At 43.2% G+C, this 19,710-nt stretch overlaps 1 protein-coding gene across 5 annotated transcripts in view; it reads left to right on the plus strand.

Moving 5' to 3' along the window:
- Positions 1-19,710, plus strand: part of LOC119401386 (protein transport protein Sec24A) — a 651,765-nt gene that overhangs the window by 580,679 nt on the left and 51,376 nt on the right. For all 5 annotated transcript variants that reach the window (XM_049417365.1, XM_037668141.2, XM_037668149.2 and 2 more), the window contains 6 exons: positions 530-632; positions 7,342-7,468; positions 10,928-11,037; positions 12,264-12,330; positions 12,767-12,931; positions 17,154-17,209. In XM_049417365.1, coding sequence (XP_049273322.1) covers positions 530-632; positions 7,342-7,468; positions 10,928-11,037; positions 12,264-12,330; positions 12,767-12,931; positions 17,154-17,209 — 628 coding nt within the window. The remainder of the gene's footprint in view (positions 1-529; positions 633-7,341; positions 7,469-10,927; positions 11,038-12,263; positions 12,331-12,766; positions 12,932-17,153; positions 17,210-19,710) is intronic.

Raw genomic sequence — 19,710 nt, forward strand, 5'->3', positions numbered from 1 at the left:
CTTTTGACAGTGCGCTGGAGGATGTGGCTTCGAATCCAGTGGAATAAATAGTGGTTTTCTGCGCCTTAATAAAACTGCTGCTTACAGATACTCAGTGCTGTGCGTGACTACGTATTTCGCAATGAATGTGCTCTGCGTGGATACATGTTGACAGAGTTGAAAATAGATGCATCTTACATATAATTTTTTCCCGCGAAAGTCGTAAAAAGTAGGGGGTGCGTCTTATACAAAGGTGCTACTTATACACCGGAAAATACGGTAATTCTTCTGATGCAAAATTTTAGCTTCAGCACAGAGTATATTTTTCATTATAGTGTGTCTGCATGTCAGCTGCTCATGGGGCCAATGCTTCTCGTATTAAGTCCATGGCACATGCATATGTCAATGCAACAATGCAGACCTGTTGCTTCCCTGGCATTATTATTGAAGAACAAGCAAGAGAAGCATGCATTCTTACGCTGCTGAGCCCAGCTGCACATTTGGCTAAGTATGCATTCTTTTGTTTCTGTCTCTCTTGTCCTTGTTACAGCATATTTAGGTGCACTTTGACCAAGATACCAGAGACGCAGTCCCTTCTGCAGAAGGCTCGCCTACCGTTAGGTGTCCTTATTCATCCATTTCGAGATGTTAATGTAAGTGCTCTACGCCTTGTCGTTTGCTGTTTTTGAGAAGAGGAGGCGGGGGGGGGGTGTATTCCAGGAGCTGCCGGTATTAGTTGCAGCTCTACATGACACCTAAATTTTCACTTGTCATTTTTGTGCATCAAATGAAAATGCAAGCCCTCAAGAGCATAGAAAATGTACCAGTAAGCGTGAGTGCGCCCTGGAAAATTACTTGCAACATTTCCTTCTGTACCCTGATGCCACGACACTGCTTGCACAAGATATTGTGATGCTACCATGGCTGCTCTGCTCCGTGCCTCCATAGGTGATGTTTGGGTACCTGACATTATCACAGCTAGATATCTGGTGCGTGAAGTCACCAGAATTTATACTGTAGCCTGATGTGACGCTAGTATCGATGTCAGTAGGTGCGTCATGCGAAAATTAGCTTTAAGTGGTATGGACACAAAATTTCGCTAGCTTGCAGGATTGATTCTTGTGTGTATACTATCTACCATATCTCAACAAGGAATATAATTTAGACGGTAATTTATATGCATTTTGTAGTTCACGTGCATGATCCAGAGCTATATGCGCCTCCTTGCAACATTGACATCGTCTAAGGTTACCGGAAGGCGAGCCTGAACTTCCGAAATGTCACCACTTCAGCCGAGCTCCAAGCTGGCGTAGCTGGTAATGATTACGTCATAGTCACCATTGCCCTTTCACCACGCTTACGCCAGCAGGCTACTATGTGGCGGCTGCTTGGAGTCTGTGCCCGCGGCGAACGTGTGGAAAGTGTGGAAGCCTCAAGAAAGTCGTTGCCACCAGATGACGATGATGGCAATGACATCTTGCGGCACATGTGGTAGACAAAGGACATGAGCAGACGATGCAGGCAGCGTGGAAGTGTATCACAGTGCTGTGTGCCGTTTCGCATGCTAGATGGTGTTGCACCCGGAGACTTGTTGTTCTCGTAGTTGTCCCAAACCAAAACAGACTGGTTGGTAACAAACAGGCTGTAATTAATTATCTGTCACGCTCTGCAGCAGGCGATGTACATGTCTATGTGCTGTGTACATAGACCCTCCACAACATATTGCAGCAAAAAACTCCTAACCAATAATTTTGTGTCAGTACCCCTTTAATGTCAAAATAAAAGATCAGCATTTCCTGAGCTTCACATTTGCTTAGAGCCGTCTCTGTATACAAGAGATTTGTATGGCGGAGTAAAGTCAGCTTCAAAAATGGATGTCAGTATCCATATAAAAGTAGATTTTGAGTGTGGAGTGAAGTGCAGTAATTACTTAGAATAGTTGGTGAGCAGGATTCTCCCCACCACTCTAGTCGACAGCCCACTTCTATGAACACGTGCCCACTGCCCATCTCTGGAGGACAACTTTTTTTTCATAGTAATAAACAGCACGAAAACTATAGACAAAAGGGCAGAACAACACGGGACGAGCGCCGAGCAGATGATGCGCTCGTCCCATGTTGTTCATCCCTTTTGTCTATAGTTTTCACGCTGCTTATTACTATGAATACATACCAGCAGCACTCGTCCCATGTTGTTCTTCCCTTTTGTCTATAGTTTTCACAATGTTTGTTACTATGAATACGTACCAACAGCTCTGGTCCCGTGTTGTTCTTCCCTTTTGTCTATAGTATTTCGCGCTGTTTATTACTATGAATACGTACCAGCAGCACTCGTCCCGTGTTGTGCTTCCCTTTTGTCTATAGTTTTCACTATGTTACTATGAATACGTACCAACAGCACTGGTCCCGTGTTGTTCTTCCCTTTTGTCTATAGTATTTCGCGCTGTTTATTACTATGAATACGTACCAGCAGCACTCGTCCCGTGTTGTTCTTCCCTTTTGTCTGTAGTTTTCACAATGTTTGTTACTATGAATACGTACCAACAGCACTGGTCCCGTGTTGTTCTTCCCTTTTGTCTATAGTACAGTAGAACCTCGTTGATACGTTTCCGGAAAAAACGCGGAACATAAACGTATGATCCGGGAAAACGTACAATCAGAATCCAGTAAAAATTGAGGCTGACAAGGCCATATTTAGGTGCAAGGGCAAAAAACATTTATTTCTCAAAAAACATGGAGGGACTCTTCGATTTTCGAACTCCTGGCATCTCGCTGGCAGCCAGAGGTCAGCCAGCTAGTTCCGGTCCTGACCGAAAATAACGTCGTGGTCACGTGTATTGAAATCCCGAGACAACCCGAATATTGCAAAATCGAACTCTGTGACAACCAGCGTAAACGTAAAGAAACGCTACCGCCGTGTCGGCAAACGAAACTTTGCGCCGCATGAGTGTCGGTTCTTTCTGTATTGCCGCTTGGGAATATGGGGCTAGGTTTGCCGAAGAGCAGAAGCGATATTCTCGAGCATACGCATTTGGGATACGATCACGTACGTTCGCAAGATCACGCGCGGCCCGCCCCGTCCGTGAAGAAAACTACCGCCCCACTAAAGGCTTAACAAGCTCAACTGTTCGCAGTGCTCGTAACAATCGTGGTACAACACGATATGCGAAATCTCGCGAAAGTGATAAGCGTCTCCGAAAGCGACAGCTGTTTGCGGCAATCGCATACTACGCCGCATACTCGCGCTGATCAGTTTGCGTTCTGTCTTAACTTCAGACATGTGCTATGTTCGCCGCCACTCGTAATCGCACCATCTCGAACGGCGGAACAGGCTTTAAAAGATAACGCCCGGCGTAATGGCAACCGAAGGTGAAGTCCCCAAGCACCCGCACTTTGATCTGTCGAGTCCTCAAAAAGATGGCGGCGAGCGCGCATCGTCTCGTTTTGGCGTCTGACAAACTCTATGGCGTCTGATAACCAAAAGCTTTCCAGATATCTTCCAGAACAAATCTCTTCTGGCAGTTAGGTAGGTAGGTAGGCACTGCGGAGAAGCTGCCGTCGCCGCGCGGCGGCAGTGCCACTTCTCGCTTCACAAGTACACGAGAGGGCCCTTTTTGCACACCTGAATGAGAGCTTCTGAGTACAAAACGTATCATACGACTACAGTTTTCCGCAGTGCTGAACGTTGCTGCCGAATAATCGTATTTTCCGGGAACGTATTAACCGGAACCTATTACACACAGCTGTATTGGGTTATTTTTAATTTTCGTGATTTCGAGCGTAGGAGCCGGGAAATCGTACTAAGCGGGAACGTATCAACGAGGTTCTACTGTATTTCGCGCTGTTTATTACTATGAATACATACCAGCAGCACTCGTCCCGTGTTGTTTTTCCCTTTTGTCTATAGTTTTCACAATGTTTGTTACTATGAATACGTACCAGCAACACTGATCCCGTGTTGTTCTTCCCTTTTGTCTATAGTTTTCACGCTGTTTAGTACTAAGAATACATACCAACAGCACTCATCCGGTTTCGTTCTTCCCTTTTGTCTATAGTTTTTCGCGCTGTTTATTACTATGAATACATACCAGCAGCACTGGGCCCGTATTCTCAAACGATCGCAAAAGGTGATAGTATCGCGTTTGGTGACGTAGAATTTGATGCGTTCAATAAGTAAAAAAAAAGACTTGCCTGTGACGTCATTGTTGCAACTGGCCGTTGGTACTACGAATGTCTCACAACACGGGAGTGAGCGCACTGTACGAGCGCAGAGCAACCCGAGTACGGCGTTTTCGAGCGTGGGCTGCTGCTTCTACGCAGTGGCCAGGCTTGGCCGGCTTGGCTGTGGCTACTTGAAGTGTAAGACGTGTTGAAAGTGCTTTCAATGTTTTTTTGTTCGATTATTTAATGCACAGTATAATATTTAAAGAATGCAACTTTGCGTGAAACGTATTTTCGTTGAGAGTTTAACACGGCGTGCTCGGAGAGTTCAGCTGTAGCGTGCAGCCGCAGCGACATCGTCTCTAAATCTCAACATGTTGCCGGCTCGCGATAAGCCACGCGAGCAACGCACGGTTCATGCTCCTGGGACGTTCAAACCACGAACAAACACGCGCTGGCAAAGAACGAGTGCTGATAACACCCCAAGGTAATGCTCGATGAAAGCTTCAGCGTAAAAAATGCTGCGTATATCCACCGAGGATTGAATACTAGAAGCTACCGCCTACGTCACTGAAATGCTAGACTTCACCACGAACCGACGGTTAACGGTGCCTTCGCTTATTGCAAATATGTCGAGAGCACCGTCGAGCACCATGACGCAAAATTGACATCGGCGGAACTACCAGATGGCGCCCTAACTTTTCCGGTTTGCTCGATAGCCAATCAGCGCGCACCAAAGGCGATACTTTTGCGATTGTCGCCTTTTGGGAATACGGGCCCTGGTCTCGTGTTGTTCTTCCCTTTTGTCTATAGTTCTCACGCTGTTTAGTACTAAGAATACATACCAACAGCACTCATCCCGTTTTGTTCTTCCCTTTTGTCTATAGTTTTTCACGCTGTTTATTACTATGAATACATACCAGCAGCACTCGTCCCGTGTTGTTCTGTTTTGTGTATAGTTTTCAATGTTTATTACTATGAATACATACCAACAGCACTTGTCCTGTTTTGTCCTTCCCTTTTGTCTATAGTTCTTCGCGCTGTTTATTACTATGAATACATACCAACAGCACTCGTCCTGTGTTGTTTTTCCCTTTTGTCTATAGTTTTCGCGCTGTTTATTACTATGAATACATACCAACTAGCCTAGCTTACCACTCTCTTGAACTTTTTTGTTGCCCTGAGTGCAGTCATCATACAATTGACTGGACTCCCTAGAGATCTCAGTCGCACAAAAAATTGGGTAGTCCAATAAAAAGTGACTTCATGCTTTTTTTTTTTTCTTGCCCTTCATGCAAACAGAAGTTATAGCGGTACTTACTATAACCTGTAGGCACAGCATATGACCAGCCACTGCAGCGCAGTCAGTGAATACATTAGACTCTCTGTAGAATAGGTCAGGGATTCATCACAACTGCATTTAAAAATTAGTATGTTTAAAACGAGTACGTATTAATGACGTTCTGCTGTCAGAACACGGTGCGTGCTTGTGTGCAACAATTAATAAGGAGCACACGTGGTCCCATGACAGTGACCCCATCCGAAATTTGCTATGCTTCACTGAGGAGCATCTTTGCACCGTGGCAAAACAGACAATTGGGGACTACTATGACTTCAAATGGATCACTATGGCTGCGAACAGCACGAGAACACTGTTTTAAGGCTAAGAGATCAACATGACAGTGCTTGTGGCTTGAAATAATGCCGTTTTGGACTTGCAATTAGAGTAGGAGTTGGTCGGAAAATTCAGGTGTGAAGAGCTTCAGCATCTGAAACTCGGAAATTGCAGACGTCCCTACATTGCCTCTCTGTGGCATGTGACAGTGCCCGCCACCCCACTCATCTTCAAATTTCGACCTCCCAAAATATTCTGGGGAGAACCCTGGGGGAGCAGTGGCCATGGCGGACCAGCGTGAGAGTCACGACATTTTGGCAGCAGGAATGTTCCAGTCGCTGAAGATGCCAAATGCTTCAGTATGGACGAACCATTAGAACTAGGGGTGTGCGAATAGTGAATTTTGGAACCAAATTCAATACGAATTGAATTGTGATAACACTGAATCGAATATGAATATTAATCTAATACTATTTGAATAGCTTTCGAATAGTCGAGCAACTTTTTTCAAAACAGCTCTAGGAATTCACAACATTTTATTTGAAACAAATGTTCACAAATATTAGCAAAGGAACATTACGATTACTTGTTGTAAGTAGAGCTGTGCGAATAACAAAATTTTGACTGCATGTCGACCCACACATGAGAGCTGCTTAAGCCAAGGCCATATGTCAACGAAGAGCGGCAGATCGAGACTTGAGGAAGCATGAAACCTCCCTGGTTATGCTTTTGTCTTTAATGTTTCTCTACATGCACAAGTACGAAGAACAATACTACGTCAGGTGTACCCACTACGAGCTTCACTTACCACCATTTTCTCGACAGATTCCCCCCCCCCCTCATTTTTTTTAAGGCTGGGTTGGTTCAGCTATCAATCATCAACATAATTATGTGGCATTGTATTGTGGCCCCATAAAGCCGCAGTTTCCTCAGGTTTTCGGCGAAATTGGGATTGGTTATTGCTGGAAAGCATGACCCTTCAAGTCACAAGTTCAGGAACACGGTAAAGTAGCAACTCTGATTACTTTCAGTGATCCAAAGTTCCCTACATCCCATTTTTCGTATGTTCTGTTAATTTGAAAACCCTCTTAATTTGAAGGTGTTTCATTTTCCCAGTGGTTTCAGAAATAATGAGGTATTACTGTACTTGTGAATAGCAATAGTTGATTTAACCCCTTCTGTGCCATGCTGCTGTCATGAACGCTGACCAGAAATGGTGAAATTTTTTTTATTGTGTACGCCTTTTGCCAACGTGTTTTAATTACTCCTCACAAATTAAATGCTTTGGCTATGCAACGAGAGGTGCAATGCTGTCCAGAGCTCGGCACAATACAAAGCTGGCTTGTCTGGCAGTGTGAGGAAAAGTAAAGTAGCACTGGCGAGCTGAACTCAAGCTTCTCCATTTTTGCCAAAGATGGGTGGATCAAGCCCAGCTTGTACATGGCACGGAAGGGGTTATTTGAGTAGCCGTGTTAAAGGAAATTGATTGTTAGAAGTATGTGTGCACATTTGCTGTAAATTGAGGCTTTTATAGATTCACTATGGCTAAACCATCGACCTCCTTTGCCTGTGTTTTTGCCACTGCAGCACCTGCCTGTGATTCAAAGCAGCACCATTGTGCGCTGTCGCTCTTGTCGTGCCTACATCAACCCATACGTGCAGTTTGTGGAGAGGCAAAAGTGGAAGTGCAACATTTGCTTCCGCATCAATCCCTGTGAGTAAGCCATACAGATACTATTTGGTAACATATAATAGCATTATGCACGTAATAAAAAGAAAGTATTGCTGGTTCACTTGAAAGTGCTTCAAGTTAAGGCATAGTAGAGTTAGTAGCTGTACTTTTGCTGGAGCTATTTTGCCTCTTACTCTGGTTGAAGTTAGGGATGTATTTCTGAGACATCTTGCCTTTTATGCAATATGCTTATTGAACCTATGATTACAGCTGCAAAAAGAGGTACCCACTGTGAATTGCTAGTGGCAGCAGGCAGTGTATTGTCACATTTGCATATTATTTGCTAATTACCTTCAACAACAGGTACCATATTTACTCGAATCTAGGCCGGCTTCGATTCTAAGCCGACCTCCGACATTCGCAAAGCCAGAAAAAAAAAAAACCTAATCATTGTACTCTAATCTAAGCCGACTCCCCCCCCCCACTTTCGCACATCGTTTTTTCAAAAAAAAAGAAAATATCAGCTTAGATTCGAACAAATACGGTAAATGTGGTTGCAAAAAAGCAATTGCATTATTTTCCCTGTAGTGATGTACTGGTGAGCTTACCTTACTGAGGGAACTTATGGCATCAAAGCATCAAACGGGAATGCACATACCATTTGATGTAAAAAATACATGCATAGCTACATGTTGATCAGATGACTTCAGTGCATTGAAATGTCACTCTGTCTTGATGATTTCAAGGAATATGAGTGTGCAGTCTTGGTTGATAACTGCATCAAAGGGGCCATGGGACACTGCTTATGGATGTAAAACATTCGAAAACTGGGTGGTTGGTCATATTTCTTGAACATCATGAAAATAGTGCAAAAAAATGTGTCCTTCAATCTTTTCTTGTCTGTGTCCTTTCTTGTGCTCTTTTCATTATGTTCAAGAGCTTATCCATGTCTTCATTTCACATTTGCTTTCTGTGGGACCTGATGATTCTTCAGCATAGGGAAAGCAGCAAGACCATAGTATATATAATATTTTGATTTGCTCCAAAAGTCTCTTTCTGCATTGCTTTTTGGCACCCACACCAACGATTTTTAGCAGCAGATGTTAGGTAGAAGACACTGTGTTCATTTTGATTGTTTAGGCATGAAAATTATATCGTACATGTTGACGTTAGCCATATCATCCTGATTTTAAAACAAAGTTTTATACTTTATAAAAACAAATAAGTCTTAGCTTTGTGCAGTAAATTAGAAACATTTGTAATGGGTGCTATGTGCACTGTTTAGTGGTATACGTGCACTAAATGACAGAACAGTTCCAATTGATATAAAATACACTCATTTTATAGAGTTTTAACTTACCTTTAAGAGTATTAGTACAGCTGTTTACTGGTACCACAGTGACAGGCATGTGTTAGAGCACTGGTGCCAGCATCTTGCCATGTGTCAACTACAGCACTCAGAACCATAGCTACAGTGGCAGTGTTTATGTTATGACTATCTGTTAGCACGAAAGTGTTGACAGTGATGAATGTATATATCGTATATAGTCAAACCTGGATATATCGAACTTGAAGGGGATTGTGAATTAGCTTGTTATATGTTAATTCAAAATACAAAATACACCTCTCTGAAGCTAATCTAAAAGCTTGCCTCGGACAGCCTCTTGGGACTATAAAGTGTCAGAATTTACCAGTTTTGTTTTTTCCAAAGTTGCATTGAAGGCACAGAAGTTTACCTGTTAGTACTTATTTTTCATCCACTGTTATGTTCTGGGGTAGGGCCCCATCGGGTGCACAGCGTAGGATACGAGGTCGTGGCATCCCACCGCTGCCACCACTGTTAGGAATGAGGTAGCGTGGCCCATCGCTACCGCCACCTTTAGGTTCCGATGTCGTCCCTCAGGCTCGCTTCTGGGAATGCGCGTCGTTGCATCCCTCCTCTGGAACCGCTGTTGGGACTCTGGTTGCGTGGCCGGTGCGAACACGGGTGTGTATCGTGCTCGGAGTAGTCAGTAAGGCCAAGGTGAAGAAGGAAAAGATTTTATATACAGACTATTTACATATTTTGGCTCTCAGGCAACATGACTGCCAGCCCGACCACGTCGGCCGGTTCGACTCCGTTCGAGTCGTTCTCCTTCTCCCCCGTTCGACGGTCCGGCACGGCCTTAAATCGTCCAGCCGTCCATTGTCCTGTTGACTGTCCGCCGGTCGCAGGTGTTGGCTCCTATTCAAGTTTTCCAAGTTGCGGCGCGCTGCTAGAAGTCTCAATTGCGACGCGCTGCCAGAAGTCTCAGTTGCGACGCGCTGCCAGAAGCCGCACGCAGGTGTTGGCTCCTTTTAGTATGTTGAGCAGCCTTTCCATAGCTGGGCAGCTTTGAAGAACGACTGGCGTCAGTTGACGGGGCCGGCTGGGTGAAGACGCCGTTTTCCCCGGATTGCAGACAAAGCATGCAGGGGTTGATCCCTGCTTCCACGTTCGGTCAGGTGCTCTGGCACAACACCACGCTTTCTTGTGGAATGCCTGTATCAGACTGTGAGGCCCTTTGCATTCTGGAAGCAACAAGGCTGTTCTCTTTCTGATAAACTGCTGCAGCTAGTACACTTCAAAGCACGGTGGTTAGTTCTCTCTGTGAAAAGTGTTATTTGGCTGTGTAGCAGTGAAGCTCATTAAAACAAATAGGGAAAATGTGCAAAATCCCTGCTTTCCAAGCAATCTTCAGGACATGCATCCTGCTGATTTTTCCTCCATGGCTTGCACTGCCCTTCAGATACAGTTCTCCATTTGACAGCATCTCTCATAACAGCACTACTTTCACGGCATGAATATTTCTGATGACGCAAGCGATTGTGAGTCAGTTGGAAAAAGTTTACTTGCAGGGGCGCAGTGCAGCGGCAGCGTCCAGTGTCGTATGCTAAGGTGAACGGGAGTTCACTATACATAGGAGTACAGACTCAAGGGAGGGACAAATATTAGGACAACTTAGAGGATAATGTTCTGTGCATTTGTGACCTCTGTACTGTAAAAAACAGTTTTTTTTAGATTGTGCATGCTGCTGTTCTTTCTGACCAAGAGTGTCTGGCTAGTTAATGCATCCTTTTGGTATTTATAAAAATGAGTGAAATTGTGAGAAAGATCACATGGTTTTTTTTATTTTGAATGCCATGTTGGCTAATTTTTTGGATCTGGTCGTTGATAGGCATTAATAGAGATGGGGAACATAAGAAGGGTGCTGTTCAGTACTCAGTAAATTACTGGATGTGAGCGTAGTGCCATGTCATGAGATCTCTAGATGATGCTCTATATGTCTGACTATGTTTTGTGGCTACATTCTACGTGTATACATTTAGACTAAAGGAGAGACAGTGGTAGTCGCACTATATCTACCTGACATGCATTACTGGTTGTTACATTATAATAGGGTTGAAGTTGCGGTTTCTGGGCATGTTTAGCACTGTGAAATTTGGGTGACAATCCGCTTGTGTTATTTTATGCTCCTTCAGTGCCTGATGACTTCATGTATGACCCATCAACGAAAAAATATGGTGAGCCAGAACGGCGGCCTGAGGTTCGCCATGCTACTGTGGAGTTCATTGCCCCAACAGAATACATGGTATGTGTTGCAGTTTGCATATTCATTGTTTTTCTGCAGACCCCTCAACTGTTTTGCTGCATTAATTGGATTTTTTTCTGGGATATATGTGTTAATGATGAACAGTGCCAAATAAGTGATACTGAGAGTTGTCTGATTAATGTAGTGAGTGACACAGAACCACGGAGCCTTGCTTGGAAAAAGTGAAATATTTCAATTGTTCTTCAATACAGTTTGCTCTTTTTTTCTGTAATATAGTGCTTCAGTGAAACTACACATTGTTGTTGTGTTACGAGGTAAGGCATTATCCCCATCTTATGGCTTTCTGGCAGACTGTTATTCACTCTGTTTTTGAAGTTTTTTAATCTACCGTACCTATGGCATGGCATTCTCCTTCAGACAGGGGATTGGGACAAGCACCTATTATGTGTAGTTTGTGCATGTGTGTGTTTTTTTAGATACTGGTAAAACATGTTGGCTGCTTGAAGAAAATTACCACTTTTATATGGCCTCTAAAGGATGTTTGAGCAACACATTATGATGAGCTGTTGATGTTAGGGTTGGTAAAGGTTTTGTCAGATGCAGTTGCTTGTGTGCTATTAGCCTTTTTTTAAAATATTTTTTAATGGGACAAGCTTGCCTTTTTTTTTAAAGTTTATTATTCTTTAACTTAACCTTCATGTGCTCTTCACTTAACTTGATGTGTGCCTTTTATAGCCATTTCGCTGTGAGCCTTGACCTCCCCCCTCCCCTCACCTTCTTCATTTGTTGTTTCTGTTAAAGGGAAAAGCCCTTATTTAAAACGGTGTCTTATATGTGCACTGTTATTTTTCAAAGTATTGCACTGCCATTCCGAGACCACGCTTTTTATGTACTCTCTGGGTAATTAAGCACTTAGGTCAGTGACTTTTAAAAAATCAGTGTGAACTTGCCTCAAAGCATATATTATGATGGCGAATGTGTTAATCTCTTATAACTCGTGGACATTACCTGTTCCTAAATTTAATAGTTTGGGCATAAATTTATAGAGCATACCAACAACATCATTAAGTTGTGCTGATTAAAAAATGAACTGCCATTTTTATTGTTGGTACATACTTCAGTTGCTTTGAATGAACCTTTCTTGGCTGTTTGTAACATATTTCTTTTTCTTTTTCGTCATCTGAGCAGTTCAGTGCTTGTAGTCTCTGTTTGTTCTGGCCTAATGAACAGCGAGTGTGTGACAATGCCCAATGTTTTTAATGCAGTTACGGCCACCGCAGCCAGCAGCCTACCTCTTTGTTCTTGATGTTTCCCATGGTGCCATACAGACAGGTTGGTAATAGCACTCACTGGAAATTGCATGTGGTGCAGGTCATTCGACATGACTGCTGTTAGAAGTAGTACTGTTTGTGCACAGCTGCATTGTACAAGTATACAAATTTATCATTTACTGTTTCGTGTGTATGCTGCATTTATGCTAATGATGCGTGTGTTTGTGGACAGGTTGTTACTACACTCAAACCTCGATATAATGAACACTGATATAACAAATTATCTGTTATAAGGAAGTAAATGAATACTAGTCTTGTAATAGCTACAGTGTTACAAACAAACGTTTATAACGAATTTTCGGATATAACAAAGTTATTTTCGGGCCAGGTGCAACTGTTATTTAGAGGTTTGAGAGTACAACCAAAGAATGAATTTTGTTGCCTAGCTGCCTGCCATATTTTGTGTTGACAGGGAGCATGCTCTTTCTTTGTGCCAGGATACTTGTCATCATTCTGCAAGGTCCTTTTGGAGGAGCTGGACAACATTCCAGGTGACAGTCGTACACAGGTGGGCTTTGTAACCTTCGACTCTTCAGTACACTTCTACAACTTGGGTGAAGGGCTCAGCCAGCCACAGATGCTGCTTGTCTCGGACATTGATGGTTAGTACAAAGAGTTGCATATAAACTTTAAAGGGCATTGTGTGGTAACAAGGCAAAAACGAATACATATTTGCCACCCATTCTAATTAAATGCCTATTGAATATGTACATGAAACACTCGGGAAGTTCTTTCCAAGCTGCTAGGTATGCTAGATGCACCTTGTCAAGAAAGTAAGTCCTTTATGGAAGTTGTTTAAATTTTAAGTTTCTTATCATGAAATCTATCTTTGATACTTTTAAGCGCATCTTGAATGAATATGCTCATTACGCACCATATATGCCCTTGTAAGCCTTTTTGCTGAATATTGCAGCATTATATGGTGCTAAGAAACCACAAATTAAAAAAGTTATCCCATGCTATCCTCAGTAACCTTTCCAGAGGCGATACGCTCACGGGATCAGTTTTGGTGATACTTTCACTTTCACAAGATTTCACGAGATAAGCGCCCGATGCATTGGTGTCCACAAGCAATAACACTTCTGGCCTCCTCTTTTGTCACGGTTGGCACAGTACCAACCAGACTGCTGTGGCCTGTATAGATTGCTGAACGTGTCTGGGGTGTGTCCAGATAAGATCGAACACGAGGTCCCGGTCACCATTCCCGATTGTGATGAAATTTACTGTAGATCTAGGCATTACACCCAGAACAATGGTTTCGCACTTAGTTTTGCGGAAAAAAATTTTGTTCACCTGAAAAAAAAATGTACAACTTTTGGCCGCAAAAAACGCTTTTCCGCTAATTTCGCGATTTCTGAATTTTGAGCGCACCTAGGGAAAAAACGGTGCACTTCTTCGTCACAATATTTATTCCCCTTAAAGAACAAGTGAAATACAATCTTATGAGTCTATTACTTCCCTTGCTTGTCGACGCACTTTTGAACAAAAAAATCACAAACTTGGCAAATCGCACAAAATACCTCTATTTCAGGAATTTATTGCTGCAAGCAAGTTAAAGTGAGGATAACGAAAATCGGTACATATTAACTTTGTTACTTTCGCTCTCTTTTAAAATAATTTGTGTGATTTTATCGCGCTCCGTTTTACTCGATAATTGGGCTGAAACGTAAGTGATTTACGAAAAACGCCGAACTTTGAAAATGATTTTCTCAAAAAGGCCATTTTTAATTTTTTTTAAAATCCCTCTGATTGAAGTCAAGGACGTCATCTACCATTGTGCAGAAAAAAACGTTGCATTATTTTGGTTGCTAACAAGTTATAGTGCGCCAAATATGACCATGCCAGCCGAGCGGCCGCGTCGTTCGTTATGGGCTGAAACCCGGATATAAGTTGCTAAAAATACTTGTACGTGACATAATCACAAATCAGCAGCTCCACACCAACAAATGCGCAGCCCGGTGTCATGGTTAAGCAAGCTTTGTCTTGGGATCAGCCGCTTGACAAACCCGCAGCAGCGGCCGCTCGATTCTGCGGGCACTCACATTACATGAGTACCGCTTCGACTGTGGATGAGCTCCGCTTGAGCGCCAAACTACGCTCAGAGGACAAACGAGAGAAGGAATGCATCACTGTGAAAGTTAAAGGCCGTTAAGTGCCAACAAATGTCATAATATGCAACGAAAACTCTGCCGGCAATTTCCCAGTGAGCGCCTTCAATACAGCACGGATGTATTTTTTTCCCCTGCTGTTATGCCCGAAGCCGCATAATATCGTGATAAACGCTCGACTTGCGTTGAATATTCTATCTGCGGACGCCCAACAATACAGTATTGTAAAAGCGCTTCTTTAATGAAGTAAAGGACCTGGACACACTTCTTTTCACAGCCTGCTGACACAAGTGTTCTGGCACGAGATGAACAACTGCAGTTTGAGTTGCTCGACCATCGGAAGGACGTATGACAGCTTTCTTTAGATGTCAATGGCTTTCTTTTGTGCCATATGTTGCTCATAGAATGAACCTAAATATATTGAGGCCATCCGAAGAGAGAAAGCAACACATGAGCGCACTACTGGAGGCGCTCACTGGTAAATCGCCGGCAGAGTTTTCGTTGCAAACTATGACATTTGTTTGCACTTAACGGCCTTGAACTTTCACAGTGATGCATTCCTTCTCTCGTTTGTCCTCTGAGCGTAGTTTGGCGCGCAAGCGGAGCTCATCCACAGTCGAAGCGGCACTCATGTAATGTGAGTGCCCGCAGCATCGAGCGGCCGCTGCTGCGGGTTTGTCAAGCGGCTGATCCCAAGACAAACTTGCTTAACCATGACACCGGGCTGCGCATTTGTTGGTGTGGAGCTGCTGATTTGTGATTATGTCACGTACAAGTATTTTTAGCAACTTATATCCGGGTTTCAGCCCATAACGAAGGACGCGGCCGCTCGGCTGGCATGGTCACATTTGACGCACTATAACTTGTTAGCAACCAAAATAATGCAACGTTTTTTTCTGCACAATGGTAGATGACGTCCTTGACTTCAATCAGAGGGATTTTAAAAAAAAATTAAAAATGGCCTTTTTGAGAAAATCATTTTCAAATTTCGGTGTTTTTCGTAAATTACTTACGTTTCAGCCCAATTATCGAGTAAAACGGAGCGCGATAAAATCACCCAAATTATTTTAAAAGAGAGCGAAAGTATCAAAGTTAATATGTACCGATTTTCGTTATCCTCACTTTAACTTGCTTGCAGCAATAAATTCCTGAAATAGAGGTATTTTGTGCGATTTGCCAAGTTTGTGATTTTTTTGTTCAAAAGTGCGTCGACAAGCAAGGGAAGTAATAGACTCATAAGATTGTATTTCACTTGTTCTTTAAGGGGAATAAATATTGTGACGAAGAAGTGCACCGTTTTTTCCCTAGGTGCGCTCAAAATTCAGAAATCGCGAAATTAACGGAAAAGCGTTTTTTGCGGCCAAAAGTTGTATATTTTTTTTTCAGGCGAACAAAATTTTTTTCCGCAAAACTAACTGCGAAACCATTGTTCTGGGTGTAATGCCTAGACCTACAGTAAATTTCATCACAATCGGGAATGGTGACCGGGACCTCGTGTTCGATCTTATCTGGACACACCCTCTGGTGCCAGTCGCGTGAAATCTTGCTAACGTGATATCTCCAGAAGTGATCATATGGCCTCAGTGCCTATGTGCAGTGATACAGCTGAAACTCAATTTAACGAAGTGATGATCACGCTCTAATTATTTCAAGCGCTGAGAGCGTGCGCCAAACCCCCGAAACTCCACTAATTCTTGACGTATTCGAGAAATTTTTGCAGCAATCGATTCGGGAGGCAGTAAACTCCGATACTGAGGTCATTAGATCATTACTTGGAAAAGTGGTTCATGACCCCTTTAAATCGAGTTTCGTGACCAAGTTAGTTTGTTAATTCGGGTTGATGAGAACACTGTGCCCTATAGGTATTTTCCAAGGAACAGAAATTTCTTCGTTAGATCGGAAGTTTATAACATTGAGTTTCGGTTAGATAGAGTTCTGACTGTATTAGCAGGGCAAGATGTGACATCGACAGGGTATAAGCTATACACAGGTTTATCTACAAGTTACATGTGTTCTGAATTCAGCAATGCATTCCGGCAGCATTCACTTTTGTGGTAGTGGGCGGGCGGGTAGGATTATGGTGTATTTCATACTTATAGTCTGGAAATAATTTATTAGACCGAATGGTTCAGTCCCATGTAAAGGGTCACACCTCATCAAAATGGTGAAACAAAGGTGCGGCCCTTACATAAGTCTATATGGTAACTACCATAACAAGCCAAAGCACTAGGCACTTGTGTATCTAGTGAGTTTTCGGTTTCTCGAGAAATTGTGCGATGCAGGAGGGTGTTGCTACTCCCCGAATGTGTTTAGCAGATTCTTCCTTCATGAAAACGTCAACTACAGTTGTGACGTCAAGAAATAGTGCTGTCCTATGCATAATTTACCTGCACATTACTAGCTGTGCGATAAACTTGTTTTTTTTTTTAAAATCTCTGTTTGGTCAAAAAAAAATGTTTGCAAATGTCAGTAGTATTTGCAATACAAGAATATTGAAAAAAAATTTTTGCACATGGTTTTTATTATTTGAATTCACTGTGAAGTTAAAAAAATTTGATGTATTCACAATTTCATACAACCCTAGGTGATAACGCAACTAGTGCAGATTACTATGGCGCACTTCTTCATTAAAAAAAAAAAAAAAGAAAAAGGAATCTTGTCTTCATTCGAGTGTTGCATAATATATACAGAAATATTCTATTTTTTTCTTACACAGATGTATTTGTGCCCTCTCCAGACAGTCTGTTAGTCAACATCCATGAAAGCAAAGCAGTAAGTACTTGTAGATGTTTACTGCTGCCCAGTAGCATTTATAAATATAGTATGATGAGCAGTGGTCTTGAACTGCTGTGTTGTGATGCTACAAATATTGTTGCACCATTTATTCTAAATGCCATTGCTCCTTACTGAAACCCTGGAAAAATTACCGGTAAATAAATTACTTGATTACTTGCGAAGGGAGCATTTAACTCTGGGGCCAGTATCAAACTACAGATGGGAACTGAGGAAAAGTTTTTTGAACGACCACTGCATCTACCTTGATAAGGCTTGTTACATTTAAAAGAAAAAAACTAAGATATTGAAGCTGATGAAATAGATTTTTATTTAGGCTGTTATTTTTTTATTGAAAGTTGTTTAAAATTGTAAAATTTAAAGAAACAACACTATCAAGTTTACCCCTCTGTGGAGCAGCAGTGGAAAATAAGAGAATTCTGTAAGCTGTACCTGGTGTTACAGCAGAGAAAATTGAGTTGTTAAATGCTGTTCTGAAATATGGCACAAAAAATGTATTACAGTCGAACCCACTTATAACGATCCCACATATATAACGATCTATCGGTTATAACGACCATATTTGGGTGCACTTACGATTTTCTTATGCTAACCATTGAAGCTGCGTCCAGATATAGCGAACATTTTTCAAAGCCTTCTACTTTTACAACGAACACTTCGGACACGGTTGCGGTAAAAATATGGCGCATACGAAGCGAAAAAAAGTTAAAACATGCCTTCTAAAGCGTGACAGGGGCGCGCGCTCGCGCGTGCCCCGCTCCAGTTTACTCGCGATTAAGATATCCAGTTCGGCGAGCACCGCACGCAGATTTCGGACGCTGCGAGCGAGGTCGCTCACTTTCCAGGCGTTTCTTCAGTGGTAGAATGGCAGCGAGGAAAAAAAAGATAGTAGGCAGCATGAAGCCTTGCCGTCAGCTTTCGCACGGTAACCTTCCCTGACGCCGTTCTCTGCAGCTACAACCGCCTGCGATGAACCAAACAATGCCTTGGAACGCAAGAAGTGATAACCGCGATAACTTTCCATCGCAAAAAGGTTAACTGCGTCCCTAAACTCGTCGACGCCACAATGTGCCGCGAAAAGTCGTCCGTCTTTTCGGTAACGGCAGAGACCGGTCGATCGGTGATTACGACTTCGGCGCGATTGCGGCGATGCCTTCGCGGATAAGCGTCAGAAAAGAACGAAGGCGAGGTGGCGGCCGTCGATGAACGTGCCATTATGCCTTATGGCCGACAACCTTATCACAGTCATCTGTAGATACTTGGCTGTGCGTGTGGCGTACACCATACACTGCGGATTGACGGCAGTACGAGTGCGCCATGCTTAGCCATGCTGCCGTTCGCAAGTTCGCCGCTGCCTCGTCGTGCGAGACCACTTTTTTTTTAAAGTGCGCGTCGCTTTGTAGAAACGAAAGTAGCTCGCTGTTGTTGAGCGGCACAGGCACCGAGAAATGTCGATGCACTGACAGCGAACGTATACTGCATGTTTGACTAGGTGACAACTGAAGTGCGCCGCGCATCGTCGTGCAGGGCCACGAGAGCATCGCGGAGACGTAGAGTGCACGTTGCTTGGAAAACGCTTGTTTTCGCCGCGTTGAACGAAGAGGCTAGTCGCCGCACCCATGCACGGTCCGGAGTGAAGCAGACGCGAAGAACGTACAAACGCGCCCATACGGCATACAGCAAGCGGCCCGGCAGTGACTCCGCGACCCGAGTAGGCGACGCGCTGCACGCAACTAGCCAGGGATGATCGGCTCCACGTCGCGGTACCGCGCTTCGGTGAAACAGTGTGAGCTCAATGCAAAGGCGGTTAATTCACTCGTGAGCACGCAGCGGGCGTCGCTTCACGACGCGAAGAGGCTTAGCTTGTCACCGAAGGGGTTGTGTTGTTAGCACTTTAATAGAAGTGCACAAAGAAAAAAAAAAAACGGCTTGGCCGCTAAGCGCACGTTTTTAAGGGCGAGTCCATATACAATGAACTACTGATATAACGACCACTTTTCGCGACACTTCCGAGTTTGTTATAAACGGGTTCGACTGTAGTAGAAGTTTTGCAAAACCCTTGTAAACGTACTAAGAAATTCTAGTATGCTGTAAACTCGTATGTCTTCAATATGATTTTCCTTCAGTAAAATCAGTTGGCATTTTGCGCCTGTGTTTGTCATCTGTTCTGTTCTCTTTTGTTGTGCTATTTACAATGAAATTAATGTTAATATATCAATTAGCCGAACAATCAGCTCTTTAAAGCACTTATCGTATGTAAAGTTTGCCTGCTTTAGATGCTCTAACAGGTGCAGTTTACACAACTGCAATATCTCTTTTTTGTGTAAAGTTATGGATATGTAAACCGGTGCTTGTTTTTTTTCAAGAGGCCCTGCAACACTTTTTCAGTGTGGTCAGAAAACGCTGCCGATCGGTAGTCGAGGCTCCCGAGAACATGCGAGCCAGACATTATAACGCAGCACGCTGCCTGGGATTTACAA

Source organism: Rhipicephalus sanguineus, chromosome 1 (genome assembly GCF_013339695.2).
Source record: "Rhipicephalus sanguineus isolate Rsan-2018 chromosome 1, BIME_Rsan_1.4, whole genome shotgun sequence".
NCBI lineage: Eukaryota > Metazoa > Arthropoda > Arachnida > Ixodida > Ixodidae > Rhipicephalus > Rhipicephalus sanguineus.